This window comes from Carcharodon carcharias, chromosome 6, assembly GCF_017639515.1.
Source record: "Carcharodon carcharias isolate sCarCar2 chromosome 6, sCarCar2.pri, whole genome shotgun sequence".
NCBI lineage: Eukaryota > Metazoa > Chordata > Chondrichthyes > Lamniformes > Lamnidae > Carcharodon > Carcharodon carcharias.
Genome location: NC_054472.1, coordinates 120,438,439 through 120,453,773, shown reverse-complemented (window position 1 = coordinate 120,453,773; position 15,335 = coordinate 120,438,439). Strand labels below are relative to the sequence as shown.

At 38.1% G+C, this 15,335-nt stretch overlaps 1 protein-coding gene across 1 annotated transcript in view; it reads left to right on the top strand.

The window, feature by feature from the left end:
- The window catches only part of yes1 (YES proto-oncogene 1, Src family tyrosine kinase), an 80,278-nt gene that overhangs the window by 52,388 nt on the left and 12,555 nt on the right, over window positions 1–15,335 (top strand). Inside the window, exons 3-7 of the mRNA XM_041189693.1 lie at window positions 410–509; window positions 2,544–2,642; window positions 10,640–10,743; window positions 12,459–12,608; window positions 13,626–13,781. Coding sequence (XP_041045627.1) covers window positions 410–509; window positions 2,544–2,642; window positions 10,640–10,743; window positions 12,459–12,608; window positions 13,626–13,781 — 609 coding nt within the window. The remainder of the gene's footprint in view (window positions 1–409; window positions 510–2,543; window positions 2,643–10,639; window positions 10,744–12,458; window positions 12,609–13,625; window positions 13,782–15,335) is intronic.

Sequence of the window (15,335 nt, the reverse complement as noted above, 5' to 3'; positions counted from 1 at the left end):
TCTTGTTTGTTCTTTGGGTCAATAAAATGAGGAGGGTGGTAAAATCAATCAAGCTCAATAGATGGGTTTCTTCTAAAAGCTGATTCGATTCTTATTATTGGCTGTTGCCAGATTTATGCCAGAGACAGCCCTGTGTGCGCTTCGGAACAAGAAAGCCTACTGGCAGCAGTTAGTTATCTAAAATAATCAAGAGCAAAATCTATTGCATAAATCTCCTCTTCACACACATTTTTATAACTTGCAAGCCTAGGCGTGTGAACCAATAGCAGCTGTTGATATCTAACTACCATAAAATTAGTAATTTTTAAAGTGTGGTTTTAAGTTTAAATTATCAGTGTTAGAAGTGTTAACTTTTGAAAACTGCTAATTTAGAAAAGGTAGTAACTGAAGTTTATTCATCTTCTTGAAGGTGGTGTTACTATTTTTGTGGCCTTATACGATTATGAAGCAAGAACAACAGAAGATCTGTCTTTCCAAAAGGCTGAGAGATTCCAGATCATAAACAATACGTAAGTATTTTGGACTTTTGAAGGTGGATATTTATTACAAATCAAGTGGGTTTTGTGATGATCAACTCTAAAAGTTTCAACACTATGCTACAGTAAAGCCATAGGTCATAAGCATTCCTTCTTCATTCATTTCCATTGAAAAGCATTGATGACATCACCGTACTGAAAGACCCTTAAACAAGGAGCACTTAAACTTTTGGTAGTTGCACTGCCTTTAACATCCCACTAGATACGCATCTTGAATAAAAACAGAAAATGCTGGAGATACTCAGCAGGCCAGGCAGCATCTGTAAAAAGAAACAAAAGTTAATATTTCAGGTCGTTGGCCAGAGTTCTGATGAAAGGTCATCAACCTGAAATGTTAACTCTGTTTCTATCCACAGATACAGCCTGACCTACTGAGAATCTCCAGCACTTTGTTTTTATTTCAGATTTCCAGCATCTACAGTATTTTGCTTTCGTACCAATATGATTTTGGTAAAATAATTAGTTTCTCTAGATACAGATGCTAGTTACCTTTGATAGAAATTACAATATATGAGTGGTGGGAAACTAAAAGCAAAATAGGAAATTCTATTGAAATATTGTAGGATTCAAAAGATTTTTATAATTATAGTTATATTTGATAGACAGATTACCTTCATTTTCATGCACATATTTCTCACTCAGACCACAAGTTTAAGCATTTGCAATTGCACACATTCCGCTAAAATTATGATCTTAAACAACATGATTTTGACATTAAAATACAAGCAAAACTACTGTGGATGCTGGAAATCTGAAACTAAAACAAAAAATGCTGAAAAACCTCAGCAGGTCAGGCAGCATCTGTGGAGAGAGAAAGATTTTGACTGAAGAAGAGTTTTGCGGACTTGGAACATTAACTCTGTTTCTCTCTCCATAGATGCTGCCAGATCTGCTGAGTTTTTATGGCATTTTCTGTTTTTATTTCATGATTTTGACACTTGGTTTTGAAAGTATACAAGGAACTTTTAAAATTTAAATATATTTCTCTTTCAAATGCAATTAATTTTTTAAGAAAGCTGTTCTACAGATTTGATTTAAATGTTAACAATTTAGGCTGTTCAGTAATGGTCATTATAGAAAAGACGTTTACACCTTTTAAAGGAGGTGCTAACCCTGTGAGAGAAACTGCTTTTGGGATTGCACTGCTTTGTTGGTGTGCATGATACTTTGATTAGGGCTTAGTGAGAGAGTATGGCTGCTACCCATGGAAGTTTAATGCTTTTTTTTCTCAACCCACTTGCCATGCTCCACCTGGACACTCCAAGCAACTCAACAATAAGCTATGCCTTAAAATTTGAGAACCACTGATATAAACTGTACTGCAAGTACTGTGATTTGAATAGTTCTGTAAAACAAATTGCAGCGTTGTGGGGCGTAACAGCTTCAGTTCTTTTTCATACGACTCATGAATTTGAGTATCTACATGCAGTAGATATTAATAAAAGTGATCACTATTTAAGACTTTACATTTTTTCATGAATCCATTTCAATTTCTTGATGTTAATCTTTGCTAAGAAGCATTTTAAAGTTGCTTTTTGTATTTTAACACTTTAAATTCAGAGGAGACAATGCTGATGGCACAATACTGTGAATGCTGCATTGTGGGAGATGCCATTTTCAGATCAGTGTTAAACTGAGGCCCTGTCTGCCTGTTTAGCAGACACCATAGCACTATTTTGAAAAAGAACAGTTCCCTAGCCAGCGTTCAGCCTTCAGCTAACCCCACCAAAAATCAGATTAAAGGATCATTTATTTTCAGTGGAATAGTGATTATGTGCAATAAAGTATTTTGTAGGGTGCAGAATATTTTGAGGCAATGCAAGGATGTAAAAGGCGTTATATAAATGTTCTCTGTCCCCTTTCTTAAAATATTTTTTGACATGATTTCAAAATCCAGTTTCATACTTCGGATTTTTTCTGAAGTGTTTAAAGTGACATTTATTGCAATACCTCTGAATGACCAACTCAAAAAACTGCTAGACATTTGGTGCTCTTTTGCTGTTACAGAGAAGGCGACTGGTGGGAAGCTCGATCTATCACTACAGGAAAAAAAGGTTACATTCCCAGCAATTATGTGGCTCCTGCTGACTCCATCCAAGCAGAAGAGTAAGACCTTGTTCTCTGTTTCAAGTCTTTGAGGAAGTTTGATGCAGGTGTCTAAAATTTCACCATTTGAAGTTTGCTAGCTGTTTAATTTTTTAAAAATGTTTATTTTAACATGCTTGTTTGGATCGAGGTTGATAGCTGACTTGCAGTTTCATTAGTTACGCAATATGATGTACTCTTTCTGCTGTTGCAGTTCTTTCTTCCTGGCATTTCTCATACTATTGCTTTGTGATCAGTTTTCACTTTTCCTAGTTCTAAAATGTTTTTAACTATAGGAGCCAGAAGTAACCTAATAGTTTTATAAATAAACATGGTAAATATTTCTTCTTATCCTACAATTTCAGTGAGATCTGTTGTTGCTTTCAGGGTTTAATATGGCAAAGTTTCATGGGTGGATTATGGTAGATCTGATGGAAGGGCTCTACTAGAACATGCAAAATAGGCCATTCACCTCCTCAAGTCTGCTCCGCCATTCAATAAGATCATGGCTGACCTGTTTGCATTTCTAATTCTACATTCCCATCTAATCCCGATAACGTTTGATTCCCTTGTCTAACAAGAATCTATCTACTTCCGCCTTAAAGATATTTAATAACCCTGCCTCCACCACCTTCTAAGGCAGACAGAGTTCCAAAGCCTCTCAACCTTCTAAGAGAAAGAATTACTCCTCACCTCAGTCCTAAAAGGGTAGTCCCTTAATTTTAAAACAGTGTCCCCTATCTCTGGGCTCACCCACAAGAGGAAATATAATTTCTGCGTCAACCTTGTCAAGACCATTCAGGATTTTACATATTTCAATCAAGTTACCCCTCGTTCTTCTAAACTCCTTGAAAACAAGCCCAGCCTGTCCAACCTACCCTCACAAGACAGCCCACTCATTCCAGGTATCAATCTAGTAAACCTCCTCTGAACTGCCTCTATAGCATTTACCTCCTTTGTTAAATAAGGAAACCAAAACTGCACATAGTATTCAAGGTGCAGTCTCACCAATGTCCTGTATAACCGAAGCATAACATCCTTACTTTTATAAAAGCAAAATACTGCGGGTGCTGGAAGTCTGAAACAAAAACAAAAAATGCTGGAAGAACTCAGCAGGCCTAACAGCATCTGTGGAGAGAAAAAAAAGTTAATGTTTCGGGTCCAAATGACTTCTTCAGAGCCTTACTTTTATGTTCAATTCCTCTTGTAATAAAAGATTGCATTCCATTAGCTGCCTTAATTACTTGTTGTACCGGCATAATTTTTTGTGACTCATGCACAAGAACACCTAGATCCCTCTGCACCTCAGAATTCTGCAGTTATTCTCCATTTAAGTAATGCTCTGCTTTTTTATTTTTTCTATCAAAGTGAACATTTTCTCACATTATACTCCATTATTGCCCACTCACTCAACCTATCTATATCCATCTGCAACCTCGTGCGTTCTTCACAACATATTTCTCAGCTATCTGTGTGACATCTGTAAATTTAGCTACCATGTATTTGCTCCCCTCATCTAAGTCATTGATATAAATTCTAAAAAGCTGGGGCCCCAGCACAGACCCCTGTGGGACTCTATTCATTACATCCTGCCAATTAAAAAATGACCCATTTATGCATACTCTCTGTTTTCTGCCAGCCAACCAATCTTTTTTCCATGCTAATATGTTACCCCTTACACCACGAGCTTTTATTTTCTGCAATATCCTTTGATGTGGTACCTTATCAAATGCCTTCTGGAAATCCAAGTGCAGTGTGTCTACAGGCGCAAGTTACTCCTTGAAGGAACCCCTTTCACAAAAGCATGCTAACTGTTCCCAATTACCTTAAGTTTTTTTTAAGTGCCTAGCCATAACCTCCTCAATGATTGATTCTAGCACCTTTCCATGACAGAAGTCAGGCTAACTGGCCTATAGTTTCCTGTTTTCTGCCTCCCTCCCTTCTTGAATTGAAAATATTCTTGAATATTTGCTAGTTTGCAGTCTGATGGAACCTTTCCAGAATCTAGCAAATTTTGACAAATTAATACCAATGCATCTACTACATTAGCCACCTCTTTAAAGACCCCCGGATGTAAGTCCATCAAGATCTGGAGACTTGTCAGCCCACGGCTCCAACATTCTGCTCAGTAGTGCTTCCCTAGTGATTGTAATTTCCCCAAGTTCCCCTCTGTTCTACCTCTTGATTTATGGCTATTTCTGGAATTATTTTTGTATCCTCTAGTGAAGACAAGCAAAATATTTGTTCCTTTCATCCCTCTTTTCCTTATTATCTACTATTAACTCCCCATTCTCACTCTGCGGAGGACCAATACTCTACTCTCTTTTTAAATACCTGAAGAAGCTCTTGCTATCTGTTCTTACATTTCTAGCTAGCTTCCTCTCATACTTCAATTTCTTTCTCCAGATTAACCTTTTAGGTGTTCTCTGCTGTTCTTTATATTCTAAGCAACCATCGGACCATTGCACAGTTATGTTTTTTCCTGAAGTGGTAATGACAAATCGGAAGGGCATGGAAGGAGTTGGCTATCTGTGTGTACACCTGCACATTTTATTTTAGTGATCTTGGAAATAGTTAACCTCCAGTGGAATTGCATTACCTTGATTTAGAGTCCAAGGAGAGTGTACGCTGTGCGTATCTGGAGATTGTGTTTGAGCAGCTATGCTGACCTATATGGCCAGAGGATTGCCTCCAGTTTACGCAAGCACTTGTGTGTGGCCAAAACTATTTGATTTAGTGTTTGTTAGTTCCTATCCAAAGAGGCAGGAGGTTTAGAAGGGATGTAAGGATAAGATTTTTCACCCAGAGGGTGGTGGGAATCTGGAACTCACTGCCTGAAAGGGTGGTAGAGGCAGAAACCCATGTAACATTTAAGAAGTATTTGGATGTGCACTTGCAATGCCATGGCATACAAGGCTATGGGCCTAGTGCTGGAAAATGGGATTAGAATAGTTAGGTACTTGTTTGATTGGCACAGACTCGATGGACCGAAGGGCCTTTTTCTGTGCTGTAGACCTCTATGATTCTATGACTCAAAGTTTCTGAACTCACCTGAAGTGAATTAAGTTATCATCTAGTAGCAATCTGTTCTTGTTCAGAAGGTCCTGGAATCAAATTCTGTTCTAGGATTCTCACAGATAATTAGAGATAACACTTCAGTCGGGTGTTAAGTGAATGTTGCATTGTCCCTGCTCTTCAAATGAAACATGAAATAGATTGCCTGTTTGGGTGGGCATCTTAGATCACACATTACTATACAAAGAGCAAGGTTTTTGCAGTGGTGTAATGGACACTCATCCTTCAGCCACCACCAATGACATATCATTCATCTCATTACTGTTTGTGGAAATTTTTTTGGTAGGCCTCATTTAGAATATTTACTCCAGTTTTGGTTCCTTCACATGTTGGGTGAAATGGATGTCTTGGAAAAGGTTCAAAGGAGGGCTATTGGATTCATCAAAACAGTTTAAACCCCCTTAGTTATCATCATAGGGAGCAGGGTGTTTTTACTCAAAACATATAGAGGTATTTAAAATAATGAAGGGACCAGATCATGTCCATATGAACTGGCTGTTTGAATTAGATAAGTTTGGGAGAAAGGGGAGATATGTGTGTAAGTTACATAAATATAGAACTGGGTCAAACGTCAAAAGGTTGTTTTCTGCAAGGGGTCATTTACCTTTGGAATAAGTTGTTGGCTCGTGAAGTGAGTGCAGAGTCACAGCAAGCAATCGAAGGGAGCTGGACCAGTTTCTGGCTATGACTAGTATCACTATGTACAAAAAAATGGGTAGGACATTGGCTGTTTTGTGGTCACTGTGGCCTGATGGAACTCATTTTCATTGCCTTTGGTTTTCGGAGAGGAATTTACCAGAATTTTATCTGCTGGCAGGTGAAGAGAATTGGGGGTCCTGATGTACGGTTGCAGCATGACTGTGAGATGCATGTTCTGTGGATCAGCACCTTGGATTTTCCATCACTTTTGTGCATCAATTTTATGCATAATTGTGCATAACATTGGCTATGTTTGACTGCATTTCAATATTTGAAATGTTTCCCGATGTGAAAATATGTAATAAATACAATTTATTTCTCATGTTAGATATTAAATTAATATAATTTTTAATCGATTGATTGACACTGTCACCAGTATCTGGTCACAAGTACTTTGTATACCCATATATATGAATAGTCAAATATTAATAATGGTATGGAAGCACAGTGATTATATTGTTGGACAAGTTATTCAGAGACCTGGACAAACGATTACAGAGACATGAGTTCAAATCCTACCATGGAAACTGAGGAACTTAAATTCAGTTTATTAAATAAATCTGGAATAATTTTTTTAAAATTAGTTTGCGGGTAATATACTGCTATGGATTGAGAATTGGTTAACAGATAGAAAACAGAGTAGGAATAAACAGGTTATTTTCAGGATGGCAGGCTGTTACTAGTGGAGTACCGCAAGGTTCAGTGCTTGGACTACAGCTGTTCACAATATATATATAAATGATTTGAACATGGGGACCAAATGTAAGATTTCCAAATTTGCTGATGACACGAAACTAGGTGGGAATGAGAGTTGTGAGGAGGATGCAAGGACACTTCAAGGGGATTTGGACAAGCTAAATGAATGGGCAAGAACATGGCAGATGGAATATAATGTGAATAAGTGTCAAGTTACTCAAAAAAAAGAATAAAGCAATTAGGAATGAGCTGTAAAGACTGGCCTTGCCAGGAATGCCCACATTCTGCAAATAGATTTTAAAAGGTTCTGTATTCACTCTGTAATGCCTGTCTTAATTGCATGGACAGCTTCAAACAGACACACAAAGCAGCAACCAAAGCCCAATTTATAATTGGACTACCAGTCTGTACCTTGGTGCCACCAAATTAGAGCTTCCTTCCCATATTGGAAACTACTTTGTTGTCATCAGACTGCATTAATATGATTAATATTAAAGCAGATTGCTTTACATACTTAGCATTTCAGTCCATCTCCCATGTCAATTGTATTTCTAAGCCCACTAATATTTTCATTAATCCTTAGTTCAGTTTTTGTTTCTATGGTCTTCACATAATGGAAACTTAACACGATGATACTGAGTTTTTGTTTCTGAAATTGGAAACGGGGAGGAGCAGACTGTGTCAGTCCTTCCAAAGGCAAGTATCTAATAGCTTTGGCTCAAATCATATCTAAACATTAATTACACTAGTGGATGTAGTTGGGGTGACCCAATCCCCCACTCCGCCAAAAGGTTCCTTTTCCCCAACTTTTCACGTACGCTTGTCAACGCACGTTAAATATTATTTGACTTATGCTATGCCGATCCTTCTGCCATCCTTACTTTGCTTCAATCACTGGCCAAGTCAGGTTTAAACAAGCTTGCACGTTGGAAAGAAAATAATAATGTGGCAGGAGAGTGGTCAATTAGAGTTTAGGGTGTTTCTACACCGGTAGAAAGCTTAAAAACTGTTGCAGGAGCAATTTAATTTTCCATTCATCAGAAAGTAGGATATGCTTAGAGAGTACTTGTTTAAATGTTTTCAAGTCATTCCAAAATGCTTTCTGGTGGTATGGAAGACAAAATTATCAGTTAATTCCATTTAGTTTCATAAAGTTAGCAAATTCTGCAGCAATGAAGTGTGGTTCATTGTCCAAGGTTGTTTCCTCAGGCCTGTTGTCTAAGAAGTAAATAAATTCAAAATTATTTAATTGGCTTTGGTATTAGTAGTTGCCTGCAGCTTGGAAAAAGCTACAACCATTTTAAATAGCTATCCACTAGAAACACTGTTAATCCTTCTTTGCAAAATCTCCCCTCCCTCTTTTTCTGTCCACCAAAAGTTAAAAACTGGCCATATGCATAGCACAGACTGCCAAGTAGTCTTCACCTGGTAAATATTGAATTGATATTTTTGCATATTTGTGCTATCGGTCCTGTTTTTACTCTTAGACGGCATTTTACATCCTAGATTTGCAATTCTGGGAAGTAGTTCCCACAACAACTTTATTCAGTTTATTTTACGCTGTTTTTCTTTTTCCACTTCTGAAAATGAAATGAGACATTAAACCAAGTCTGCGCTCTCAGGTGGGTATGAAAGATCATATGGCACTATTTTGAAGAACAGGGGAGTCATTCCTGGTGTCTGGGTCAATGTTCATCTCTGAATCAACATCCCAAAGACAAATATCTGGATGTTATCACATTGCTGTTTGTGGGAGCTTGCTGTGTGGAAATTGGCTGCCACGTTTTCTATTTAAGAATGACTTCAGAAATACTTCATAAGCTTTAAAGTACTTTGGATGTCCTGAAAGTCATGAAAGGCAGTGTTGCACCCAAATATATCATGCTATCCATTTATCTCACTCATGAAGCAGCAAATTTGTTTATTGTTAGTGGCTGGTGAAGTTACATTTCCTGAAATTTGCTTAGTTATTTATCACTTCCATGGCTAGGACAATTTCACAGGCAGATTTAATAGTCTTTTATCGATGCGTGCTTGCTTCTTTATGAATCGATTCACACGCAACCCACAAACCTCATTTTTTAAAAATAATTACTAAGCATTTAGATGTTTTAAAGCAAGTGAGAGCAAATTTTCTTACATTTCACAAATTTAATTAAAATTGAGCAATTCTGTAACCGCAAGGAATAACGATAACTTGAAGGCCGCTAGCCTGAACAAAAATTGGCTTTTCAGTCATTGCCTGCCATTCCATGCCTAACTATTCCAAATACAATTCAAAACCATTGTTACCTGTACTTTGCTCAGCAGTGCTCTTGATTTAACATATTGCCTATAGGCTGATGATCTGAATTCCACATAGCTGTGTATCCCGTCATTACAACACAAAGTTGTATAAGTATTTCAGTCAAATACACAAGACGAGCTTTGCACAACCACCCCTTCTTTTAAATGATGGTACAAGCTTTTTTGTCAGTCTTATTCATGACACTTCCAGATTAAACCAACACTTTGGCCCCAAAGTACAGATGCTTTTTTCCCTGCCATCAGACGACAATAATTCATTCCCAATTTTATATATTAATATATGACACCTCCTCTCCCAATATTCCAACCTAATAATGTGCAAATCACCAACTTGGTTTCCAAACATTTTGTACATGTGCGCATTCTCAGTTTCCTTTCTGTATTACCAGTTGCTTTGACTACACATTTACACTAACTTCTGCAGTGATGCACTATGGTTTTGGCTTTGCACTGATGGCAAACTTGTGAAATATAAATGTGGAATTAAGGCCTGCAAACTTACTCCAAAGCCAAGTAGAATTAATTCTCTTCATTTTGTTCCGTGCCAGGGTCAGAGCTTGATTCCAGATTCAGACAGCATGTATACAATGGTCCCAGTTTTGCATAATTAGTTTTTGCATTTGTGTGCCTGTAACACAGGGCCTATGCAGTGTGCTCCACCCCTCGAACATAGGAAAAACATACTTGGCTGAGAATTACAAAATAAACCAAGGAAACAGCTATTAAAAAGGTTGTAGTTTGCCATAAAAGGGCATATTTGGTAATAGAAAAGTTGTTTGATTGTTTACAGTGACACAACAAAACATTGATACTTGGATCTTGGAGAACTTTAAAACTGGACTGCAGCAAATGAAACTGCTTTGCACTGACACTATGGTGTAAATGTACCTTTGGTCTCTAACATTTCTATAGCATTTTTCTATGGTTCTCACTTCAGTTTTGCAATTCTAACCCCTCAGCTTTTTGGTTTTCCACTCATACAAGACTGGTTTCTTGATTTTATCATCCTCTAGTGGGATGTTCCCATGGTCAAGCTAATTTGCAAAAAAATCTTTTTATATATAAATTGCAAAAAGACTCAAACTTGAAATCCGACAACAGCACAGTTCTTTGTCATTGCTTGCTGGCCTGCAGCATGCTTTTCCTGGTTTTTGGATTTATACATGGTTTTGTTAGAAACCTTAAGTGTATGACAACATTGTTAACCAGTGATATGCATTCTTTGTATGATTTGTTTCTAGGTGGTATTTTGGTAAAATGGGTCGTAAGGATGCAGAGCGATTGCTGCTACATCCAGAAAATCCACGTGGCACATTCTTAGTTCGAGAGAGTGAAACCACAAAAGGTAAGAGCCATTTTAAATGCTTAATGTGGCAGTAAATAATCCAAAAGATTTACAGTTATGGAGGAGGTTTTGTAAAGCAAATAATGAACAAATTAAGAAAGCAGGAAATTATAAGCATGTAACAAGGGTAAAGCAACATCTGGGGACTTTAATCTTTATATAAACTTGGCAAACAAATTGACAGAAGTAGCTTGGATGATAAATTTATGGAAGGCATTTCAGACAGTTTTCTACAACAATATGTCAAGGAACCAACCTTGGGAACAAGCTATTTTGAATCTACTATTGTTCAGTTAAACAGGATTAGTTAGTAATCTTATCATAAAGGATCCTCTAGGGAAGAGTGATTATAATATGATAGTACTTAACCATATCAACCTCAAACTTTATATTAAGTCTGAAGCAAGAGTCTTAAGTTTAAACAGATCCAATTACAGAGGTATGGGGGAGGATGTTGGCTCAGGTTGGGCAATTAGATTAAAAGATATGTTGGATATGATAGCAACCATTGAAAGAAAAAATTCTTAGTTCTCAATAAATATACATTCTCTTGAGGAATAAAAACTCCTCTAGAGAAGTGACACAACCGTGGCTAACTAGAGAAGTTAAGGATAGCAGTTATTTGAAGTTAGCTTGGAAACATCTTTGAGACAGGCAGACAGTATCAGCCAAGAGTTTTGAAACGGCTGGACCAAGAGAAGGCGATCAGAAATCAAGGATGATTTGGAGTCACTAAACAAGAATGCAGTAAGGACCCTGCTTGAGCTGGGGAGTCTACAGTCCTGAAGTATTGAAGGAGAATGTTGGAGGGTCACCTTTCCAGATGCTACTGGAAAGACCCCAAGAAATCTCATACCTTGGAGAATAGTGGGAACACTGAGGCGAACCAGTGAATTGCTGAGAGCTGTGGCATACCTTGCTCCCAGGAGAAGTGAAGGATTCCCTCAAGGCCCTGTAAAATATAGGGGAACTCTTGGACGAAATAAAAGTAGAATAGGAAGTGGTCTGTTGAGACTTTCAGATTTGAAGTATAAGTGTTTACAGAATATAGTGTTAAGTTAGTTGTACCTATTTTGTTGAGCACCTGTCCAGTAAAGTTTTTTGTTTAAATTGTGAAATTGTATAGCATAAAAACTGGTTGTTCAAATTTCTTTTAAAAAATTACAGGTCTCCAGTAACAGTATGTACATTGGTCATTTTTAGTAAATTGTGCATTTAAGTGTGTAGAGCATAAACACCTGTGTAAGAACAATGCCTGCATTCTTATAGCATTGATTGCAGTTGATGGAGAGGAGGCACTTGAGTGAGCAAGCAGGAATACGATCAACTGACTAAAACAAAGGCTCACAGTGATCAAAGGCTCGGGTTGCAAGCAACAGCATGCCTGAAGCATAAGTGGGCACTTGTTTGAGGCATTGTTGCCAGCAACATGGTTAAGGAAATGAAGAATTGCAAAAGTAAGAAATTGAGGTTTAAGTGTCACAGTAAGTTAGGACCTATCTCTCTGTTGTTCTGTATCCCTGAGCTAGGTGTTGACATTGTCGTGGAACTGTCATGTTGATTGAAGGAGAGCTAAAAATATTTATCCTCCTATCTAGTTTGTTGTTACAAATGAAAACCTGAACAAATCAAAACTGAGACATGGGCTTTCACTAAAACTATTAAAAATGGAAACATGATTTTTAAAATTTAAATTTTCTTAAATTATCTTTCAGGTGCATATTCCCTTTCAATAAGAGATTGGGATGAAGTAAAAGGTGATAATGTCAAACACTACAAAATCAGAAAACTTGACAGCGGTGGTTATTATATTACAACAAGAGCACAGTTTGAGTCACTACAGAAGCTGGTGAAACACTACACAGGTACCTCCTTCTCTAAAAGGTTCAGATAATTGAGTTTCAGAAATATATGCTGTGTTTCAAAAGTGATGGAAGAATGAAACAAGTGCAACGTTCAAAATCCCAAGAGCCACTTAATTCACTCAGGTTAAACATATGTAAACTTTGTGCTGTGTGTCAGCCATTGCTCAGTTGGTAGCACATTTGCCTCTGAATCACAGTGTTCCAGGTTCAAGTCTCACTCCAGGTCTTGAGTACCAAAATCAAGGCAATACTCCAGTGCAGTACTGAGGGAGCATTGCATTGTCAGAGGTGCCATATTTTGGATGAGACGTTAAACTGTGGCCCCATCTGCCTGCTCGGGTGGATATAAAAGATCCCATCGCGCTATTTCAAATTATCTGGGAATTGTCGCACTGCTGTTTATAAGGATTTGCTGAGCGAAAATTAGTATTCTAACAGTGACTACAGTTCAGAAAGTACTTCATTGGGTGCAAAAGCTTTTCAGATATCTGGTGGTCATGAAAAGTACTTATATAAATGCAAATTGCATTTTAAAAAGAAATAAACTACATTGCTTGCCTAAATATATAGAGAAGTCTCTTTCTATCAGTAGCACTTGATGAATGTGTCACATTTCTGAAATGTGTTGTATAGAATATGTAATTATTTCCATAATTGCCTCCAACTAATTCATGCACAACATTCCAACATCTCAAAGTATGACCTGATTTATAATGACTTCTGTTATAATTGGAATGGGTGACTCAGCTGAGTGTTTGGACTTATTAAAAAAATTTAACTTCAACCAGGACAGGATTTAAAATTAACCTATTTGTTCATTATAGCCAGGTGGTATTACATTGTAAGGAAAAAGCATATATCCTAACAAATTATAAAAATTAACAAATTCTGAATCCTATAGGATAAAATCTTTAATTGATGAATTGCAGTATTATGAAATGTTTCCTTGTATATTCCCTCCATTTTTTTTAATGTGTTTCACCTTTTTAACTTTGTTTTTTTAACCAATTTCTTTAGATCATGCAGATGGTTTGTGCCATAGATTAACTACTGTATGCCCTACTGTAAAACCACAAACCCAGGGACTGGCTAAAGATGCATGGGAAATTCCTCGGGATTCCTTGCGTCTGGAAATTAAACTTGGACAAGGCTGTTTTGGTGAAGTCTGGATGGGTAAGTATTTAGCCCCTTAAAAAATGCAGTGCAAATGTGAATGACAGACACCTGACTGGCATCAGTTGTACCTTTTTTGATAGATGTCCTTGTTCCAAAATGATCATTGTATATTCAGATTTTAAAAAATTCTTGACAATCTAAGACAACAGCTGAGGTTATTATCAGTGGTAGACAATTAAACAACTCACTGGAGGAGGAGGAGCCCACACAAATATCCTCATCCTCTGGAGTAAATGGGAACTGAAGTCAGTGGGAATCAAGGTTAAAACTCTCTGCTGGTTGGAGTCATACCTAGCACAAAGGAAGATGGTTGTGGTTGTTGGAGGTCAGTCATCTCAGCTCCAGGACATCACTGCAGGAGTTCCTCAGGGTGGTGTCCTTGGCCCAACCATCTTCCGCTGCTTCAGTGACCTTCCTTCCATCATAAGATCAGAAATGGGGATATTCGCTGATGATTGCACAATGTTCAGCACCATTCATGACTCCTCAGATACTGAAGCAGTCCGTGTCCAAATGCAGCAAGACCTGGACAATATCCAGGTTTGGGCTGACAAATGGTAAGTAACATTCATGCCACACAAGTGTCAGGCAACGACCATCTCCAACAAGAGAGAATCCAACCATCGCCCCTTAATGTTCGATGACATTACCATCACTGAATCCCCCACTACCAACATCCTGGGGTTACCATTGACCAGAAACTGAACTGGACTAGCCATATAAATACTGTGGCTACAAGAGCAGGTCAGAGGCTAGGAATCGTGCGATCAGTAACTCACCACCTGACTCCCCAAAGCCTGTCTATCACCTACAAGGCACAAGTCAAGAGTGTGATAGAATACTCCCCACTTGACACTGCCCAGGACAAAGCAGCCTGTTTGATTGGCACCACAACCACAAACATTCACACCCTTCACTAATGACACACAGTAGCAGCAGTATGTATCGCCTACAAGATGCACTGCAGGAATTCACCAAGGCTCCTTCGACATCACCTTCCAAACCCACAACCACTACCATCTAGGAGGGCAAGGGCAGCAGACACATGTGAATGCCATGCCCTGGAAGTTCCCCTCCAAGTCATCCTGACTTGGAAATATATTGCCGTCCTTCACTGTCGCTGGGTCAAGATCCTGGAACTCCCTTCCTAACAGCACTATGGGTGTAGCTTCACTACATAGACCGCAGTGGTTCAAGAAGGCAGCTTACCACTACTTTCTCAAGGGCAACTAGAGATGGGCAATAAATGCTGGCCTAGCCAGCGAAGCCCCCATCCCATGGATGAATTAAAAAAATATAACGACGCTAAGAACTCTCCTCCCTCAGACAGTTGCTGGATTGTTCCCTTAACAGTTTTTCAGCCTAAATCCCCATTTCATTTCACTCTGCTTTCACTAGAGCAAAGTGTAACTTCAGTAAGAACTGTTTTTCTCAATCCTACTTAGCAGCATTAGGGCAATCATAGTAAAAAAAGAGGAAGGTATGATGACTGGTTGTTCTGCTATAGTGAAGCTTCCGAAGGCAAGCTTTACAATGGATTGAGAACTTCCG